At 37.0% G+C, this 21,497-nt stretch overlaps 1 protein-coding gene across 1 annotated transcript; it reads left to right on the plus strand.

The window, feature by feature from the left end:
• The first annotated feature begins 1,583 nt into the window (after positions 1–1,583).
• On the plus strand, positions 1,584–21,308 carry LOC146462199 (WD repeat-containing protein 1-like). Its single transcript, XM_085085746.1, has 16 exons — positions 1,584–1,723; positions 1,966–2,087; positions 4,769–4,859; positions 6,874–7,021; positions 9,204–9,384; positions 10,002–10,079; positions 10,479–10,559; positions 11,330–11,421; positions 15,347–15,488; positions 15,818–15,899; positions 16,646–16,799; positions 17,266–17,350; positions 17,754–17,864; positions 19,067–19,237; positions 19,765–19,909; positions 20,658–21,308. Exons 1-16 carry the CDS (start codon positions 1,591–1,593, stop codon positions 20,765–20,767), a joined length of 1,926 nt encoding a protein of 641 aa, XP_084941872.1. The 5' UTR covers positions 1,584–1,590; the 3' UTR covers positions 20,768–21,308.
• The last annotated feature ends 189 nt before the right edge of the window (positions 21,309–21,497 follow it).

Below are 21,497 nucleotides of genomic sequence, written 5' to 3' on the forward strand. Positions count from 1 at the left end.
TAATATGTGCCAGCATTCTTTTTGTTTTAGGATTAGAGGTGTGTATTCCGTGATTCCGCCGTCCTACCATTTCGCCAATGTTCCGCGGATCTGAGGGTCACCAGTATAATCGGCCCGGAATCAGAGGTATAGTGTTTTCTGAGCTGAAAAGTCTGTATTTCTGTCTCAAAACTATAAAGCGACCTGCTGGGATAAGCTTTCGGTCCTTTTTTGTTCTTTCCTCTCGGAAACACGGATAGCGTACTGAGCGTAATACGGACTGATAAGAAGCATAATTAATTTGGAGCAGACCGGTCACGAGGCCAGCACAACTGACGAAGACCGTTTTTGGAGATGCACAGTCATTTCACCGTCATTTTACTTACATTATGGGATACGTGAACTGAGGTGTTGACCTTTTTATACTTATATTACAGGCATATTACATATCCGATGATATTCCCCAATTTCAAAAACTTCAAGGCGCGTCTTGTTTACAATTAAAATTAATGTCAAAATGGGGGAACGGTTTGCTTTTGTGACAGAAGGAGAGATAAACCTGCTGGTCGATAAAGCAGTATCAGAAAACAACATACGCTCTAAACGTTTTTGACGGTAAACTGTTCTTACACGAAATGTTCAAATACTAAAGCTCGTTGCTACATGTGGCGACAAATATTTGAAGGATAATAACCACAATAGCCTCCATTTGGCTTTAAAAATGCTTAGATATTTGTCCTTGGACATTATCTGCTCCTTGAAGCTCACAGTTTTCCTCGAGCTTCGCTCTCGGAAAACTGTTCGCTTCTCGGAACAGATAATGTCCGCAGACAAATATCTGAGCATATTTACGCGCCAAATGGCGGCTATTGTTTATATATCAGGAACTCGGTAGACTAGGCTTCTGATTGGCTTATTATTAAAAAGTATTGGGCTCAACAGGCTTCCCTGGGGGACTGCACAATGTGGGGGAGGGGGGTAACCAGTCAAAAAAAAAAAAAAAAAAAAAAAAAAAAAAAAAAAAAAAAAAAGCCCGTTATATTTCACTCTTTGTTTGCCGTCTTGTAGGTACGATCTCATCCGTTGAATAGCTGTTTCTTGGGCACCATAAGCTTTTAATTTTGCAAGAAGTAGTGATATATGCAGTCAAAAACTTTTGGCGGGTCAGTTGCTACAATTCCAACTTCTTTCTTGTTGTCGAGGTCAATCCGCCAATCATTAGGCTGTAGCACAGGAGTGGCCTAATTTGAGAAAATCTGACATGTTATTGGAGAAAATGGGGGAGAAAAAGGAGAAAAGCTGATCAAACTTAACTTTCTCGAACATCTTTGCAATTGTAGAGACAACGCCGGATAGGATGGTAATTCTTGTTCGATGTTTAATTCTTCATCTTTTTTATGGATTCGAGTTAGTTACGTCACTCTTTTTCCAGCCGTTTGGCCAAGCGCTTGTCCTGATACAGTAGTTGAACAGCGTCCCTAATGGGGATGCAATGGCAGTTACTGCAAAAGCTTGGGTCGGTGAAGGGCCATCGGGACCACATGCTTTTTTGGTGTGCAGAGGAAGTTACAATGAGGAGTACATGAAGAGCATACCACCTTTCTGAAAATTATGGGAAGGACTGGGAAATATACCCGGATCGAGGAAGAGGTGAGAAGAGGTGTGACAAGTTGTTGTGTTGAGTCTAATTCACAAAGGAAGAGTTTCGTGCTGAGGGAATCGAAAATAATGTCCTTTGAAAAAGGTTTGTTTCTTCGTGAAAGAGTTAAGTTTCCATCTGCTTTAATTCATAACCTGCAGCCTTTGCAACAGAGCGATTTTTTTTGTTTTAATTGTTTACTTCATGTGGAGCGCGGTTCATCGTCGTCTGACTTGTTCTCTCATTAAACTTAATCATCAAGCTCATTTCATGTGAGCTTCATATTTGACTTCTTTATATTTTGTATATTTTCGTGCAAGTTTAATTTGACTTATTTTTATTTCCAGGAGCTATATTTTCTTCTTTGCCACGGACAGTGAGAGGAGCTCCAACTGTCCTGAAAGGCGATCCTAAAGGGAAAAATTTTTTGTACACAAACGGCACCAGCGTAATAATACGTGACATTGAGGTGAGCTGAGTCCTTTCTTGCGTGTTTATTCGGTTTAATAGCATACTTTTACTCATGTCATCGTCGATTTTAGACAAAAAGGAAAATGTAAAAATTATCAGGAAATCGCATAATATAATAGGACGGCCGGCTTTTAAATGCGTCGAGCGCGCAAGTCTTAAGCTTACATTGGAATTCAGAGTCAACTTTTAATTTAGTGATAATTTCTCAGTTTTAAACCAGTGCAAATTGATGAATTTAGAGACGTTCAAGGTAGGCGAACTGTTTTGCAAGTGGCAGTCATCAATAACTCTCGCTGTTCACAACATGACAAGTTTTACCATATAAGGAAAAGTTAGGACTTAGGGGATACTTTTAGTTTCCGTTTAATCCGTTATACCTTTTAAGGAATCAAACGATATATATTGTATTTACCCATTAAGAATCGGATATTGTTCAGTGTTGGGTTAAAAGCAAACAGGGACAGGGAAAACAACTAAGCTAAAATATTTGTACATGTATATTAAAATTTATTAATTTTTATATGGTTTATACCTTTTATACCTGTGAAGTATATTTTACTAGATGTTTCCTTATTTATAATTTATTACTGTATATTTTCAAGAGTTGTGGTGTGTTTTCATGAGCCCAGCTTAACCTTTTGTAAAAAGTTAAAGAAGGCAAAACTATTAGAAAAACTGAAATGGGATGAGCATGCTCATGTGTTACCAAATCAGATTTTTTACCTTACAAACAACTACCAAAGTGGGTTTTTAAGCCTGCTTTCCATATGATTACAAGGATTGTAGCGATCGCAGTGCAACGATCGCTGCAATCATTGTGATCATATGGAAACCATATATTCTGTGATCGTTACGATTGTTGCAGCTGCGATCGCAGAGAAAGAAATTTTTCTATCTTGGTGACTGTTGCGATCATTATGATTGTGGAGTTTTTATATGGAGACCATTCTTGCGATCATTGAGATAGAAACTGACCCAGAAAGCAATGCACCCTGCGCTTACATTTGGCAAAATGATGGTCATAACATTGATCAACGCTGCTAGTTTCATGGAGCAAATACAGAAATAAAACTGCTTTTACAACAATTTAGCAAAAGCTTCAAAAACAGAGAGAGAAAAGAGGACTGCTGGTAAAAAATTGCCGAAAATCTTGAAATCAGCAAATGTGAGGTCCAAAATAGGTTAAAAACATTTGAACAGCTTATGGACGATTCTCATATCATATCTATCCATTCCCACTTTACTCTTCCTTGTGAACCCTGCGATCATTTGGAAACCATGAGGTCTTAATGATCACAAGGATCGCAGCGATTGTTGTGCTACGATTGCTGTAATTCTTGTGATCATATGGAAACCAGGCTTTACTGTGCAAATAACGTTCGAAGCCTTTGAATGTTGCGTCACATTCATACTTGTTTCAAATATTATCCTGGCTAGTGGTACTAAATGGATTTGATACCTCTCATATGGCTCTCATGTACACAATTATTGTTTAGTTGCGAACCATACAAGAGGTATGAGAAGAGGAGTTATTTGCATAAAAGTTAAACTTATTTTCCAAATGAGCTGCATTTTATAGTTTTGAAAATGCAAGAAAGCCTCTATACTTTTTTGTATTGTAAGGGGAAGCTAGTACTTAGGTAAGCCCCGATTTGTTGTGCAAATTATGTACCTATGAAGTGTACAATGTAGGCAAGGATTGTACTAAAAAATTTATATCAAGGTCCCTGCACTCAGTTGGAAGTTTGATTGATTACCTGAGGTCCTGGGAGTGAATGCATTTGATTGACAGCAAAAGGACTTGAGCCAAAATTCATCATTGGTTGCTAATGCTCAGGTTGTAGCTCATTGAGTATATGAAGACTTAAATGGAAGAGCTTTGGTCAATTTGCAGTGTTGATTCTAGGCTACTTTTTAACTCGTAAATGCATGCATGTGCAATGAACGAGATGTCGTAATGTGGGGGAAATGTCACTCGGTCGATGGGTTGTAAACTTTCATGCATGCACAGTTATCGTAATGTGGGGGGACCATGTTGGGGAAATTTCACTTGGTCGCTGGTCGTAAACTTTCAAATGTGGTACCTTGCCACTATTTACTTAGACCTGCATTCAGGAGTTGGCTAACAGGAGCCTTTGATTGTGCAATGTGCACAGTTTGGTCACCTAATGACACCAAACAATACTAATAATTATTATTCTAGTGTGTTAAATACATGTATGTTGAATATCCTTGTAGATTTTGAGCCAGTAGCTTTCAGAGCTTGTTTTTTAGTTTGCAACAGCAGAATACAGTTTATGAAGTAGAATCCATATGAAAATTAACCATGTGGAATTTTTCGTGTTGAGCCAATGACGTCACTTCCTGTAATTTGAGCCTTAACTTCCGGAACAAGGCCAAGTAATGGCGGCCGTGAAATCTCGAGTAAAAAGTTAAAAAAAAAAAAATACTTCCAATCGCCGTAAAGGATTGAAATTTAGTAACATGAGTAAGAAGGTCATATTCTACACGAAAATGCAAAAAGATGGAAAATGAAATTTTCGTACCAGGGGCACTTTAAAATATTTCGCATTGAGTTGTCTGTTTGCATTTACAAACCATTATAGATTAATATTTTAGTTATCTCAGTCTGTGCAACTGAGGAAATTCATTTACAAAATACTTTAATTTCCTGTGTAGAACCCAGCAATTTCTGATGTGTATACACAACATGCAAAGGAGGCTACAGTCGCTGCTTATGCTCCCAGTGGATTTTACATTGCGTCAGGCGGTAAGAGAAATGCTGCTTATAAGTTGTTAAATGATGATCATCCCAAAAAGGGATTGTTTGTGGTGAAATAATTGATGTTTTGAGAACCAGAGCAGAACGCACAAGAATCAGGTGAATTGTGAATCATTGGTTGATGGAAGAAGTCTCTGGATTGGTCAACAAATGGTTTCCATATGATCGCAGACCTTATTGCGATCTGCGATCTGCGATCCGCGATCATATGGAAACCAGCCTTTAGGTACGGAAAGAGAAAAGGGTTCTCCATGCAATGTATCTTTGAAATCATAGGGTCTGCTATGACTGACTAAACACAAACAAGCGACTACAATGGTGGTGATGGAGGTGTTTTCTCAGTCAGTGACACAGGCATGCCGGGGAAAAGGAAATCCGAGTCCTTCCAACAGGAGTCGAACCTAAGACCTTCCAATAATATCTATAGCAATTCAGATATTCTACCACTGAGCTACAATGTATAGGAGACATGTGGGAACTAGGCCATTAAACTAGGTTAATGTGACAAAAAGTCTGTGTATGTACTGCTAGGATTTGAATGTCAATGAGTGGTAGATGTAAAAGAAATGTGATGTTTAAGCCAGGTGAATGAATGATAGAGGTAAAGTTTATTTGTCACACAGGCCTACTCAGAGTTCTCCCAACAGGAGTCAAACAATCACATGATGTTGGGCAAACCATAGAATAGACTTGGACACTGGTAAACACTTTACCTAGGGTACTGACTACTATTGGTCAATGAATCATCCTGGAAGGCTAGTTCACTTCCTACAAACACCACTGAACAACTACCTAGTAGTACACATTACAAATGACTTACTGATGACATTAATGAGGCAGACAAACAGTAGACAAACTGTCATAATTTTACTAACAATAGAGATACACTGTAAAGATATTTGACCAGTAAAAACCAATTGAAAATTTGCCAATCATTTTCTGCAGTCTTCACAGCCAATGAAATCACAGCTTAACTGATAGACAACCAATAACATAATGACTTAGTTGACCAATTAGGTCAATACTACCTGATCATCATTTCTCTTTCTCATTTCTCTTTAAAGTGCTTCTTATTACTTTTAAAGCTATTCACGGTCTGGCGCCCGTCTATATCAGCGAATTAATCTCAATTAAAGATGTATAATTAAGTAGTTATTGCCTGCGTTCAGCGAAGTCTTTGACGTTAAACTATCCTGCATTGAAGTCTCGCAAGACTCTCGGAGACCGGTCATTCTTCGTGGCCGCCCCCAAATTATGGAACAAGCTTCCTAGTGAGATCAGGGACCTAATTAAATTTAATTAATAAATTCAAGACGGCAATCAAGACTTATCTTTTTAGACAAGCCTTTTTATAGTATTTATATATTTCAATTTGCATTTACATTTGTATTTTTATATATTTGTATCATGATCATATTATAATGCGCAATCAAAAATTTATATTGATAATTGTGCAGTAGAAATTAATAAAATTATAATAATTATAATTATCATGACTATGATGATGACTCCACTTACATGAAGATTGATTGTGGAAATATCAGTCAATGTACTCACCTCAAACAGGCCTAAACTGGATGGATCATAATAGTATTTATCTTCCTAGGTTCAAACCATTTACAGAGATAGTGCTATGGAAAACTGTTCATACAAATCCTGTGCATGGTTATTGGTTTCATAAACAGTAGTGGTTTGAAGTTAAACTTCAATTACTGGTACCTACAATCATAGACACATGTAAAACCCCAAGAGACAAATTTTGCCTACAGTTTGGTGCTATACAGAATTTGGCTGAAAGCACAAGTCAGTAACAAATGGGGCCATGTTTAGACTCATCAATAAAATCAAAAATTAAAGTTTTTTTTAACAAAAAGCCTCAATGAGAAATAAGGGTTATGCTTTATTGTGTTAAGTGTTACGTTCATGGAGATTTAAAACTTATGACATGTACAAACAACATTTAAAACTCATTTTAAAGTTGCATGTCTTTTGAATGTTTCAGATCTCTCTGGAAAACTCAGAATCTGGGACACAACTCAGGCAGAGCATCTACTGAAATATGAATACCAGCCTTTGAGTGGTCGTATAAAAGATATTGCCTGGTCACCCGACAGCAAGAGGATAGTGGTGGTAGGAGAAGGCAGAGAAAAGTAAGCTGATGGTCAAGTGAAGGCTCCCTGGAAAAGGGCCTGTGTAAACGATGATTTGCCCTTATTTGGCAGTACAGACCAGTTATAATCCAGTCAGAAAGTTGACTTAGTTCCACATATTTATGTTGTAATTTAAGGGCTTGAATTCAGTGAATTTGCTTAGAAAATGGGAGTTAAGAGTTTTTCATTGTTGTAGTGTTTGTGATATGATGAAGGAATACAAAAAATATTATCTGATCATGTGGACAAACTATAAACAGCTTTGTAAGTCAGTTGTTGGGCAATACTTTTAGTTTTTGCAAATTATTCAAAAACTAAGTTGGTGACGTACTGTTCTTATTGTTTTGTTGGAAAGCACCCTACAATCTTTAGCTCCTCTGAGAATGTGACAAAAGGTTATCCAGTAGATCTTGCAGTATTTCAAAAAAGGCATTTTTTCACTTACAGAAAATTCTACTGGATAATTTTCTCCCAAACATTTCTATTTGAAGTGGCATATGGAATGTTGCATGAATGCAAAAAATCAAGATAGGTCGCAGAGCAAAATTTCAACTTAGATAAAAACAAATGTTTCCTGTAGCTTTTATTTCTGGTTCACGTAATTAAATTATTCTGCATTTCCACTCCCGGGGTGTTATGTGTGCGTGACTTTTGATAGGCATTTTGATTTATTGGGCGATTCCAGAAAATATCCATACCATACCACGGACGGCTTTTAGGATTTCCGAAGGGGAGGGGGGGTTCACAATTATGGAATTCTGAGGGCATGGGGGGGGGGGGGGGGTATTTACGATTGGATATCCGAAGGCACTGGTGAATTCCATAGGTGGGATTTCTGGAGTAGAAAGTGTAGAGTGAGTTCCTTGAAAACGCTATTGTAGTGGACTTTTGTACTTGGTAAATAAAATTATCCACGAACGTATGACCGCCGAAGCAGAAGACAAGCATCGATAGATCATGATACATTTCATGTACACTACATGAAGCATATGGGTTGAGAACACTTTTCATGCACACTACATGACCTATAAAAGGACGCAACACGACTTGACGGTATATTTGATCGCTGAAAGATTTTAACCTTCTGAATTTGAGCTATTTTGCTTTGTAAACGTCAAAACAGCACAAGAAAACAAAGAGGAGTAAAACTGCCATAAATGGTGTTTATTATTATAGCCAAATTCGGACTTAAAAAGAAGTTTTCACAGGTTTTTGTTGTTGCTGAAGAGTAAAGCTTGTTGCCTAGCACTGCTAGATCACAGCCCTGAGGAGGCATAAATTCATCTTCATTTGTTCATATAGGCGTTGCTAAAGTCGAAAACGTACTTCCCAGAAAACCGGAAATTCTGAAGGGGAGGGGGGTTCACGATTATGGAATTCTGAGGGCATGGGGGGGGGGGGGGGGGGTAACGCATATTGGAATTTCCGAAGGCAAGGGGGGGGGTTAAAACATGGAAGCCGTCCGTTGTTGGGTATGGATATTTTCTGGAATTGCCCATTCGACTGACATACATCTTGGTTATGGGGTGGGTGGGTTACTGTACGTGCGCCCACACAGCTAAAATCTGTTTCAAATCTCCTTAAGGTGCAACAACACATGAAACAAGGCTTCTGATTGGGTGCAGAAAAAAATGGGAAATTATACTAGGCATTTTCAGGGTAAATTTATGCAACCTGAAAGGTCTTAATTAGGCAGGAAATTATGCAATTTTTCTGACCTAATTTACATGTAACATTGTTTTACACTGCTTTTCATATGGAAATCATGTTGTTCTTATGCTTAGTAGTTTCATTTACTTATCAAAAGTATTCCCTGGAGGTGAGGTTTCCATCCAGCCTCTCTTCCACTCAAGGGCTAGGTTACTTTTAAAGTGCACAACTGTAACATGGCCTATTCCATTTAAAAGAAAGTGAAATTTAGTACTGATCCTTTTTTTCCTGAATGGATTTGATTGTCAATGTTTCCAAAAAGGCATAAATTTTCAATCAGGGCAGTGATGTTGTGTTGCATCAGTTAAATCAGCCATTATCCTTTAGACTTTTGTTTTGTTAACATAGCATTCAACTTGTAACTTCCAATAATTATTGTAGCCTATCAGCCACTTTTTACTGGGCTATCAGAACCACATGTGTTAAACCTTGTTTAGTTAGCCATTTTGACATGTTACATTCCTCTTGACAGATTTGGTTATGTCTTTCTGTGGGACAGTGGTAGTTCTGTAGGAAATGTCAATGGTCATGTTAAAAGTATGAATGCAGTAGACTACAAACCCACACGACCATTCCGCATCTGCTCAGCAAGTGAAGATTCTGAGGTTGGTTTCTTTGAAGGGCCTCCGTTCAAGCTTCATCATTTAAACAAGGTTAGCTACAAAATAAACTTCTAACTTACAGTGTAAATGACAGAGAAAAAATTAATTTTAAAAATCACAAAAGATCCAGTATTGTTGTAAACACATTTTTGCTGCTGATCATACCAGTACTCCTACTGACAATGCACTTCATCTCTCATGAAGACCAGGAGGGTTGTTGTCACCCATTCTTTTTATTACATATTTTAAAACATTGCTTGGCAGTGAACAAAGAAACATAGGTTGGAAAAATTACAGTCAAGTCTCTGAAATGCAGTCACAGTCTTGGTTCCAACTCCATCTGTCCGCGTTAAACAGTTTACTTTCTGGCAAACAAGTGAAATTCAACAGGGACTAGTTAAGTGACAGTGTGTTCTGCTTTAGAGAATTGTCCATCTTAAAGGGGGTATCTTCTGAGAGAGTTGACTGGAATTACCTAGTGACATACATGTAAACTTTGAGACAGGGTGTAAAAATAATTATTAACTAAAGCAAACTTGAATGCAGTTTTCACATCTGATCTTATTTGTAGTACTTTAACTGATCTAACTATTGTAATTCTTGTTTTAAGTAATATTAGTTATTACAAAAGGACATTAGGAGTTAAGTTAAAGTCTATTTCTTGGCAGAGTCATACCAACTTTGTGAATTGCGTGAAGTACTCCCCGGATGGTGAACACTTTGTTTCTGGAGGTGCAGATGGCATGGTAATAATGTACTTAATACATGCAACTTTATAGAAACATGAAATTAGTTGGAGGGGCATTTAATTCTCAACCTTGTTTTTGTGAGGTACAGTACAAGAAGTCAACCTGGTTTTGCCTAGTACATGTAGCTGACTGCAAATTTGACTGCAAAGACAAATGTTTTTTTTATAGAGAATCCTCTCCTTTGGAAGACAAATGCCTAACATCTCTGTATGTCTGTCTGGGTCTGTTTTCTGTCTGCCTGTCTGTTGCTCCAGGCGAGTGGGAGAAGATCAAGAGACCTTGGGTGGGAACAAGCTTGACCTGAGCTGATTACCCAACATTACATGTATTTTGAGACCAGTAGTTTTGGTACTTGCATGATTTCAACACTAAAACTTTAATTTACATTTTGGTTAGATTTTCCTTTACGATGGAAAAACTGGAGAAGAAAAGAGCACTTTAGGTGGTGGCAAAGCCCACAAGGGAGGCATTTATGGTGTGAGTATTTTTCTGAGCTTTACTTGTACTATAAATGTCTACATGTAATAAGCTTGAAGTGCAGCTAACCCCATAATATTATTTCCACTCAAGTATTTCTTTACAATTTAATTGTGCTTTCTATTCCTTGCAAAACTCTGTTACACAACTGAGTATAGGGAGACTGGGTCGAGCGGTGTGATGACGTCTACACAAGAAACAGACAATAATAGCATCTCATTCATTCTCTTTATTTGTTGGGTTTTGTTTGGGCCATTAGAGTGTGTAAATGTAATCATTGTCGACATTTCCTTGAGGAGAAGTTTCATGGATTTTTTTTACCTCTTGTGAAAAATGGCGAAATAAGATCACCACATACATGTACATGTAGGTACATGTATTCTAATCAACTTAATTCTTGAAAGGAATAACTCATGAGAACTTGAAAAACATCAGCCTAACATTTTTCAAGTTTCAATCCATTCTGACATATTGGAGATCAGGAATACAAGTAGCTACACAGTTCATAGTTTTAGAAACTCTTTTACAGTAATACACTGTATTTAATGTATAATTTGTAATTTTGAACCTTTTCCTGCTTTTCTTACTTTGTAACTAGTTTTACTTAAACATCAATGATTTTTTTTGAGACAGGACTTCCTTACTTGTCTGAAAACCACCAATGAGTGATGGCAACTTCCTGTATAAAGGGAATTTTTGTTGCAAGGTGGATTGATTATTAGTGGGTTGTTCACCAGGCTGCAATATCATTGTGCATTTTATTGTTGCAGCTATCTTGGAGTGCAGACAGCAAGTTACTTCTCAGTGCCTCAGCTGATAAGACAGCCAAAATCTGGGACATAGCTGCCAATACTGCTTCCACGTAAGTTCTTACCCCACAATGGATGGCCACCATGAACTTGATTCTGTCTGTTTCTGAGACATTCCATGAACTTATAATTTAACATTGTCAGCCCTTGCAGGGGTTTGGCCTCTCGAAACCTGAAGAGGCATCCTTGTAGCTCCTGCATAAAAGTACTTACAGTTTTAATGCACAGTCTGTAAACCGGATGAAATCTCAACTTTGCCTGAACAGGGCATGCATGGAATAAATATTGGTAATGATGACGTAGAATCAACTGAATGCCCTAATGGAGTAAATCAACAAATACTCATAAGGGGGTCATAGCTTTAAGACTGGGAACATCACTGTTAATATTATTGTAACATTGGCTTCAATTTTCTGGTTGTCATTTTGCACCTTAAAGATGTAAAGATAGTTACATGTACAGTGTAAATGGTGGATTTCAGGGAGTTTCATTCTTCAAAGTCGTGCAAAGGAATATTTGATGGCTTAAAAAGCGGAAATATTCCGAGAGTTAATGAAAGCAAAGTGAAGAGGGATTTGCCATCACAAAATAGTATTTTCAGAATAGTAAACTTTTCTTGAAAATGCTTGAGAGCTTTTTTGAATGAGTAAAGTAAATTATGCATTCTTGATTGCACTCATATAGATACATATATTTTTGATTGACTGGTTCCCATCAGCTTTCCTAACAACTTTTCCTAACAGCAAAATTTTTGAAAAACCTGCACATTTCAGGTAAATTAAATGCATCTCAAAATGACTCCACATTGTGTAGAATTTTTCACAGTCCCTGCTCAAGGTGAAAATTGAAGGCATTTGATTTTCACAAGTGTATATGGCATTATCTGAATAATTTTTTTTGTTTTGTTTGTTTTGGAACTTTTGTCTCTGTTTTCCTTCACGAAAGTTCATAAATAATCAATACAAATCTTCTTTTTCAATTTAATTTTAATACTAGTGTGACAACATGAGAAAACTTTTGCATAAACATTATTTTCAAAGTGTTGACTCAGTAAGCAATGGTGTGTTTTATACAGAAAGTTAGAAATCATAATTATTCCACACCAGATGAGCGATAAGAGAAACATTGCAAGTCAGTCGCATTGTTGTGTGATCTTTATTTTTGCACACTACTTACTGTTTTGATTTCTTTGATTTCAATGAGTACCCAATCCATATAATTACAACATGAATGACTAATCTTGTTACCACATTATTTTCCAAAAACAGAATCCTTCACACATCAGATCACAGACAAGTGATTTGTAACATTAGTCTTAAGAGTGGCTGCCTGTAAGAATCGAGAACTGTATTTCAGCGATCACTTTGTCGAATTTCAGATTTTTTGTCTGAAGATACCCTTGGATTAACTATTTTTTGAAAATCATATTTTAAACTTCCAAGGTATTTTGTTTTTAGAGAAAATTACAAGAGTTTGAAATGCAGCCTGGGTGTGGCCACGGGCCAATGGAAACCACGAAAATTTAGGTCAAAGGACAAAGCCCCATTCATGGTGTGAAATAACCTAATGAACTTCAAACTTTACACAAACCCAGACCAACCATCTCACAAGAAAAGTAATACAATGAACATTCCAAACTCGCTGGCTGCTTTCTAAAGCATGAAGGTTTGTGTGTGTTACTCAAAATGGCCTCGAAACCAACGCCTATTTTGAAAGGAAAAGTGATGTAATATTTTTTTTTAAGCCTGGTGAACAAATGACAATGATGTATTATTCAGTAATGACACAGGCAAAGTCTTGGAACTTTAATATATGATTTTCGAAAATAGCTAATCCAAGGGTATCTTCAGACGAAATATCAGAAATTCAACGAAGTGGTCACTGAAATGCAGTTCTCTATTCTTACAAGCAGTGGCTCTTAAGCAGCAGGGACAGTTGTAGTGTATATGTTTTTCTACTTTCTATACAGGTGTAGTGTGTATGTAAACCTTTTTAGATGTTTACTTTTTAAATTTTTTTCAGCATTTTTACATAGCTTTTTGACATTTGACAAAGGTAAAAGCTCTCCCCTCTTTTTCTTAAGGAAAAGTGTGGACATTTTAAAAAGGGCTGTCGATATGAATTTAGTATTTGGTTGCAGAAGCTGAAATAACAATTTCTCTCATAACTAGAGTTTTGCGTATCAATAGCCATAAAATCAGTAAGAACAGAAACCTTCAAATTACAGTCGAACAGGTCTCCCGTAAGCGACCACCCATACCAGAGGTCAGACCACAGCGGGGTCTAAATTTCGGGTAATTTACATGATTACAGTGTATGGTAATTGCGGAGACCTAACCCTTTTGCTAGTGCTAATCGAAACCCAAAGTAATAACTTTTCTTTAGACTGCCCGACTTAGGAGCAAACAGTAAACGGTAAACAGTAAAAGAAAACTGTGTGAATATTGCACTATTCATTTTAATATGAGAGTTCAAACCCAGTCATCACAACGGTGATGGTCGAGACACTTGTGTCAACCTGTGTGCCGAACGCAGTTTTAGTGGCATGAAGAGACTGAAAACCCCTCTTCGAAGCACTATGAGTGAGGAGAGGCTGTCCTCTTTGGCGATACTCCACATACACAAGCACAAGAATGTCGATATTGACAATTTAGTTTCCGAATTTTCCCGTTGTAAAGGGAGACATCTCGACCTTTTCCTGTAGCCACATGTAGTTTATAATACACAAGTCCAATATACACTTATATTGATCAGTAGTACCAAAGGCTGACAAATAAACAACAAAGTTACTGAATAGTTAGAGTTTTTTCATGCTTTGATTTATGAAACTTCTCCCTGGAAAAAATGGGAAATGGCATTTCTGAGGCCCTAAAAATAAAAGTTTTCTGGGGGAGCATGCCCCCATACCCCCCTAGAGACTCATGTCTTCGGCGCTTGTTTCACTGCGCCCTCTTGTGCATACCTAAACCAAAAAAAACACGCTACGCCCCTGTTAGCCGTTAGCAGTTAGCCATTTTTATGAATTCGTACTCCAACGGAAGCTTGCCTTTGGGTTTTTAAAACTATTAACAAATGATACTATCCATAAGTACAACACTAGATCTTCTGAGAAATTACGTGTTAACTTTCAGAGAACAAATTATGGAGGATTCTCAGTGAAACATAAAGGCTCTGAGACTTGGAATAACTTACCAATGCTATTAAAGCAAACTAAAGCTCCTCATACTTTTAGGATAGAAGTTAAAAAGGTTCATTTTAAATCAACCTGATCCTTACTAGACATGAGTAGAAAGTTAATGTTATAAAAAAATCTGTTGCAACTTTTGTAAATGTTATGTATTTCAGTCTGTTATGTATCTGCTTTATCCTTTATTGTATAATGTTTTACTACAGAACTAATAGAACCAAGGGTGATCTCCACTGAAAAGCTCTGACAAGCTTGCTGAGATACTCCTGCTACTAAATAAGTAATTGTAGACTCAACTGATGGAAGTAAGAAAAAGTGGCAAATAAAGTGAAGTGAAGTTAATTTAACTTAGGCCAAATCATGGAATATATTACCTAGTAAGCCATTTTTATTGTGCTCAGAAATCTTCAACCATTCATGATTGAAGGAGTTGTTGAAATTATCTCTCAGCACCCAGATAGCAAATTTGATGAGTTGGTCATCTGTAGTTGACAAATCTTTGCTTTCTCACAAAATAAATCTATTGCCATTTTCAATACAAAATACCCCCAAAACAATGATGGCAGGTCAACAGTGACATTTTCATAGCTTAACATATCTTCATCTTTGGATGCTTGAAGCATTTGTGGTGACTGACAGAAGACCTTTAATTTTTAAGGTATTGTGCTGGAAATAAACAATTGTGGGGGTGTTAAGTAATTTTTGAAAAAAATTTGAACATCTAGTAATTTTCTTAGTGTTAAAGTGTGTGCCAACAATCCCTCTATGTTGAAAACTTTGATTATTTTCAGTGAGTTTACATTTGGAAGTGCAATTGAAGATCAGCAGCTTGGATGTCTATGGCAGGGAGACTATCTTCTCACTGTCTCCCTCTCTGGGAATATCAACTATTTGGACACCAACAATCCTACTTGCCCTAAGAGGATTCTTAAGGTATTGAATGTGGGGTATGGGTGTATGTTTGATAAATAAACTTTAAGCATTTGTTTACAGTGATCCAAATGTACTTTAGTGTTGTGAGGTGAAATTAGTAAAATTGAATATTGAAGTTGGTATTAAAATGCAAAGACAACAGCTAGGGGATACAATATTGACTTGCTGTGCACAGAGTTGTGTGGAATTAATCACTTTACCAGGAAATACCCTTAGCAACAGTGCACAATAATTCAGGTCCATATTTATTTAAACATTAAATTGCTGTTAGGTATGTCAATCCCACATGTGTTTGGATTTAAACCTGATGACACTGTTATTTGTTTCAGGGCCATAATAAAAATATTTTGTCCCTTGCATCCACTCAAGATGGCTCTACATTGTACACTGGAAGCTTTGATTCACGCATTTGTATCCTCATCAACAGTTTTACACTAGCTCAAAACTTAAAAGTTCTAATATGTATTGTTTCCCATCTTTCTTTTTGTTTGCAAGTGATTTGGTTTTGTCAGGAACTTATTTTTAAACCTGTGAAATGTCAGTATACGTGATCTTAAACTTTAACCATGTTTGTACTAAATTATTGTTTGTGCACAACCTTAGTGTGCACTCAGTTCAATGTCATGCTACATGTATGCCATGTCTCAAGCATGTATGCCAAATAATAAATCAAAGTACGGCTGGTAGTTCTTGCTTGGATTTGAATCTCTTTGATTGTTCCTGTTCCCTGTTTTTATTTTAATAGATTAGTGTCTTTACCTATTCTTCAGTCTTTTAACAAAATTGAAAGGAACTTGTGTTGCATAAGCTTAAATGGCACCAACTGAAATAATTTGCTCAATAGGCCAAGTTTGGCCCCAGTGATTTATCTTCTTTAATTTTGAACTCTTTTGAGTCATGGCAACAACAGTGTTATAGTCGACTCCCGATAACTCAAACCCTTGGTAACTTGAACCTTGTGCAATTTCCTTTGAAGGTTTGAGTTATCAGGAGTCAACTGTAGTTCCAATTGCTGACCAGAGTATATTTCCTTGCACCTTATCTCTGAAACAAATTCTGTGACTCTCTGTTTACCAGTATTTTCATTTTTGGCATTAGTAACTTGCTATGATTTATGATTCAGAATGTTTTGCTTTGTGGTCCTTAACAAGGTCAAGGCCAATGGAAGGTAGTTTCTGGGGAAGCTGAATTATTCAAAGGACAAGGTCATAAGAACCAGATTACAGATATGGCTCTCTGTGGTGATGATTTGGCAACCTGTAGTATGGACGACACTGTACGACTGACACCACTGCAGACACTAGAATATGGGTTAGTCATTAATGACAACAACAACGTCATAATATTTAAAAAAATACAGTCCACCACCTGGTGGATTGTTAACATTTGTACAAAGCCCAAACAGTAGAAGGCTTTTTACATATCAACTTCTCTGAGGATTCAAACCCGCACTACGGTGTAACAAGACAAAACCATGGACCTAATGACAAGCATTATGCATGTATATTGGAAATTTTAGGTCTCACGTTCTAGTTTTTTTTAGTCTCTTGTTAATGATGAGTTAGTTTTAGTAACAGATTGTAGTAGCCAACATTTTTGCTTTTTACAACAAAAGTACTGAGAATTGTTGGTACATGTAGCCGAGAGCCATTAGTATTATTCATTCCGTCTCCAACAAGCTTGAACAAGTTTATTTACTTATTTTATTTCCTACAATGCTCATTTTGTTGCATGACCTTAATAATGTAGCTGTTGACCCAGTGTTATTTGCATTTAGTTCTCACAGTGTAGGGATGCAAAGTCAGCCAAATGGTATTGCCTGTGGAAAAGATGGTCTTGTAATTGTGGCTTGTTTAAAAGATGTAAGTGTTAGATGTTGAGTGCAGTAATGGCATTGGTAAATTAAATTCCAATGTGCGTTATTCCAGGGCTAAATGGTTCCCATGGGTTACAAAAGTCATGTGTTATGTCTATGGCAGAGCCATGACTTTTTCAGTTGCCGTTGTTCTAACAGTTGTGGTGGGAATTTGGATTTTGAGGTGATGGATTAGATTGTGGGGGGGGGGGGGGGGGGGGTTAAAGCCCCTTGTTTCCATTGTAGATTTGTTAAACAGTGGTACTGTACAATGGCCTACAGTAAGCCTCCTGTAGGCATCCTTGTGTCTCATCAGACAGGCTGTAGGCATTTTGTTAAGAAAGGGAAGAAATTGAATGAACTAAGCCAGTCCAACATGGTGACTGATACTGTTAGTCTTCTGATTGCAGATTGTTGTGTTACGGGATGGCAATCCAGTGTTTTCTCTGCCTGTGGATTTTGAGCCTCAGTGTGCAGCTGTCCATCCTGGGCAGACAGAGATTGCAGTAGGAGGAAAGAAGGTACTATCCTACTTGCATGTACTGTTATTATTATTGTTATTATTATTATTATTATTATTATGCGCAGTAAAACTATCTGTATGCACAGTATAAGAAGCACCACAGGGCGCGTAGCGTAACCTGTGAGCCAAGCGAAACTTAAAATATCACGTAAATAAATCAATAAAATTTATTATTATTATTATTATTATTATTATTATTATTGTTATTGTTATTGTTATTATTGTTGTTGTTGTTATTGTTATTATTATTGTTATTGTTATTGTTATTGTTGTTATTATTATTATTATTATTATTGTTGTTGCTATTGTTATTGTTATTGTTATTGTTATTGTTATTATTATTATTATTATTATTATTATTATTATTATTATTTCGTATTTTTGCCTTTTTTGCTTGTAAAAAGATAGGCAGCCTCCGAGATATTTTTGGTTTATGTGGATGCCATCTACTGAAATTAATGCAAAGTTAGTGTCAAATTTGCTGCAGCTGATTTTAGGAAGCATCAAGAATGCTGCATTTCCCCAATGCTTTAGAAAGAAACGTAAAGCCTATTTTCCTACATTTCAAGCTTGAAAACACTTCCTGTTTAGATCCTATATATTTGTTCCACTCCTGATTTTTCTTTTTCTTTGTCCTCTTTCATCGCTTTAGTTATTTTATTTTAATCCTTTTTTTCATTAAGTAATGTTCGCCAAGTAGATTTTAAAAAACTATTTTGTTCCTAGATTAGCTGTGTGAACCTTTTATAACTCACTGGGTTTTCTTTCACAAGCCTCCACATTTGTTTCTTGTTTGTTTTTATATTATTGTAATATTTTTAAATCGTGGAAACAAAATAAGCTTGATATAAATCCAAGGAAGTGCATAACAATAAGTTTGGAATGTGCGAATATGCAAAATTGAAAGGGAATTTGAAAGGGAGCTTGTGAATCATTGAGATGAGAGTCTTGACCGCATAAAACAGTTATGTGATAACTTTTCTTTATAAGGTGACTGAATGACTTGATGTTCCTGTGTGCAATCTGGCCCAGTGTCATAAAACATGCAGCTATATCTAGTTATTAGTTATGAAAATGCAGCATGTCGACTCTCCTTCCACAAGAAAATGTTGTAGACAGGACGCTGATTTCAACTGTTTTATTTAGTTAAAGTGTTCAATTTTACTGAGTCATTTATTTTTACTTTTTTGATATTTGTAGAGCAACATCTCTATCTATACGTTGGATAACAATACACTCGTGGAGAAGAAAACTGTGACCCTGTCACATGTTAATGATGTGGGCGACTTGGCTTACTCGCCTGATGGTGCTTATTTAGCTTCTGCTGATGACAACCGGAAAGTGAACGTGTTCAGCTCAACTAATTACGAGGTATGGTATAGACGGTAAAGAATAAACAAAGACAAGAGAGTTCCTCAATGAACAAACGCCGCCAGCCAAAACATTGCACAGAAGAATTGTAAAAGCAAAGTGAAACTATGAGGTCTTCTTTTATTTAGGACGTGGTTTATAATAAACGTGCGCTTCTTTAGCCAATCTGGAAAACATTTTTCCAGACCTTCTATACTTTCTATCCAGGATCTAGACTCGTGTGGGCTTTGTATGAGTAAACTCCGTGTGAATTAACTCCCAGCCTCCAGTCGTAAAGTTGTTGTTCCCGGTAGCATAATTGAATAACATATTCTTAAACCCACCCTCCTCCCCCCCTCCCCATCAAGCACCGCTGTCGAATAAGCGCTACACACCTCAACAACAACAACAACAACACTGTGCCTGTGTGAAGACCTGGAGCTCAAGAGCGGCGCTTATTCGACGTGTCAAAGTAAAACACAACTAAATGTGAAGCAGACAGTGATAGTGACATTTGTTATCGTTTCTTTTTTCCTTTTTTCTCTTAGCCCACTTTTGAGTTTGGAGGGCACACAGCTCGCGTAACCTGTTTGGCTTGGTCACCAAACTCACGGCGTATAGCCAGTGGTGGACTGGACACTAACTTGTTTATTTTCAACACGGAAAAGAAGGATTCAAAGATCCAAATAAAAGGTGAGATACCTCGCAGTTTTCGATGCCATCGGAACAGGGAGTAATGCGTTACCACAATACGGTTTGTTTCCAAATAGAGCAATTAATAACAAACACCATGTTCTCTCATGATGTATTTACATCCTTGTAAAGTAAATATTAACACAGGACAGACTAGCCTTCGTTAGTTTGTTCGTTCGACAAATTAAATTTCCTTGGCTTTATATAGCTAGCAAGCCCAGGGAACTATAAGGACAATAGTCGTCAGCTATATAGCTAGTCGAATGAGTGTTGTATTTTAAACATTGTGTTAATTTAATATGTAATATTTTGCATTTGCTGTACACAAATGGATTCTTTTTTTTTTATTATTATTTTTTATTTGCAGCTATTAGTTCTGTTTTATTATATCAATTTTTTTCACAGCATAAACTAAAGCGTCCTTTTCAATATCACACAACCAAGCAAGACCCTCCCCTCAACAGGGTACCTACTGAACCTACTAAAAAATAATTTTCAAAACAGAAATTATATCAGCTGTTGTCATGGAGATGGTATAACAGACAACACTAGAATCTTCTTTTCGTTTCGTGTGAGCAGGTCACGATTGATTTTGGTACTAATTCTTATTGGTTGATAAACTGGCGCGAGTTTTGTCTACCAATCATAGAGCGTATTAAAGCGAAACCAAAGCAAACGCGAAGTTGCTTTCGACAGTCAATTGAAAATCACTCTAATTAGCGACTGTTCCTGTTTGGTGTTATTTCAGGTGCACATCCCCAAGGCGTCATAAGTCGTGTAACGTGGTTGGACGATAACCGCTTGGCTAGTGTTGGACACGACTGCTGCATTCGTTTCTGGAGCGTGTCTCAGGGCTAAACATCAACCTGCTCTCCCCTCTCCCACGCCTCTTCTAACCATATGTAGTCTGATTGCAAAATCCTGTACAGCTAGTGTGACCACTTTACATTAATTCAAGGGTGGTAGCTTCTAGGAAACCTACTGCACGAGGGCTGCAAGTGGACTTTAATAACAGTGGTCACACTACAGTGGCTTGTCATCCGGGCGAGTGTTTCAGTTCTTGTACCATTGAAAATGTAGTTGCTCGGAGTGGGAATAATCGGTACCAACTTTGAATGCCATTGTCTTGTCCTTCATTCTCTTGTGGTATTCTTCAAGATGCAAATGAACTTAACTCGTTAGTCAAATGAGAGCTGAATATATACTTAGAGTGCAACAATTATTTGAGGGAGAGTACATGCAAGTGATCTGCTTGTTTTCTTTACTGGTTTTGTAGTCAATCAGATAGTTAAGGTGACATTTGTTAAATGAAACTTGTAACGCCGTCATTTTTGAAGATATCATCTTGTAATTAGATGTTAACGAGAACTTTAGCTAAATAAAATTTGTATCAACGTCATTGCTTTACAATCAGTATGGTTGTGTGTTTTACGGCTTTACTGTTAGATATAAAAGATCGAAATAGGGCAACAAAAGAGCCTTGCCACTAGGGACGGAAGAAACAACAGGCTTTCCTGGCTTATGCCCGCTACTTTGACACTAGTTGAATTCGTGTGAATTCTCTTTTCCTAAAGTCACCCCCTGTTCA

This window comes from Pavona decussata, unplaced genomic scaffold, assembly GCF_977016875.1.
Source record: "Pavona decussata unplaced genomic scaffold, jaPavDecu1.1 SCAFFOLD_190, whole genome shotgun sequence".
NCBI classification, from domain to species: domain Eukaryota; kingdom Metazoa; phylum Cnidaria; class Anthozoa; order Scleractinia; family Agariciidae; genus Pavona; species Pavona decussata.

What these genes read in the sequence shown, in the direction of transcription:
- LOC146462199 (XM_085085746.1), top strand. Translation starts at nt 1,591, where the DNA reads ATGGGAAGGACTGGGAAATATACCCGGATCGAGGAAGAGGTGAGAAGA. An exon ending in GTAGGAGAAGGCAGAGAAAA is followed by an intron (nt 7,022 to 9,203) that starts GTAAGCTGATGG and finishes TCCTCTTGACAG; the next exon opens with ATTTGGTTATGTCTTTCTGT. An exon ending in AGCTTCATCATTTAAACAAG is followed by an intron (nt 9,385 to 10,001) that starts GTTAGCTACAAA and finishes ATTTCTTGGCAG; the next exon opens with AGTCATACCAACTTTGTGAA.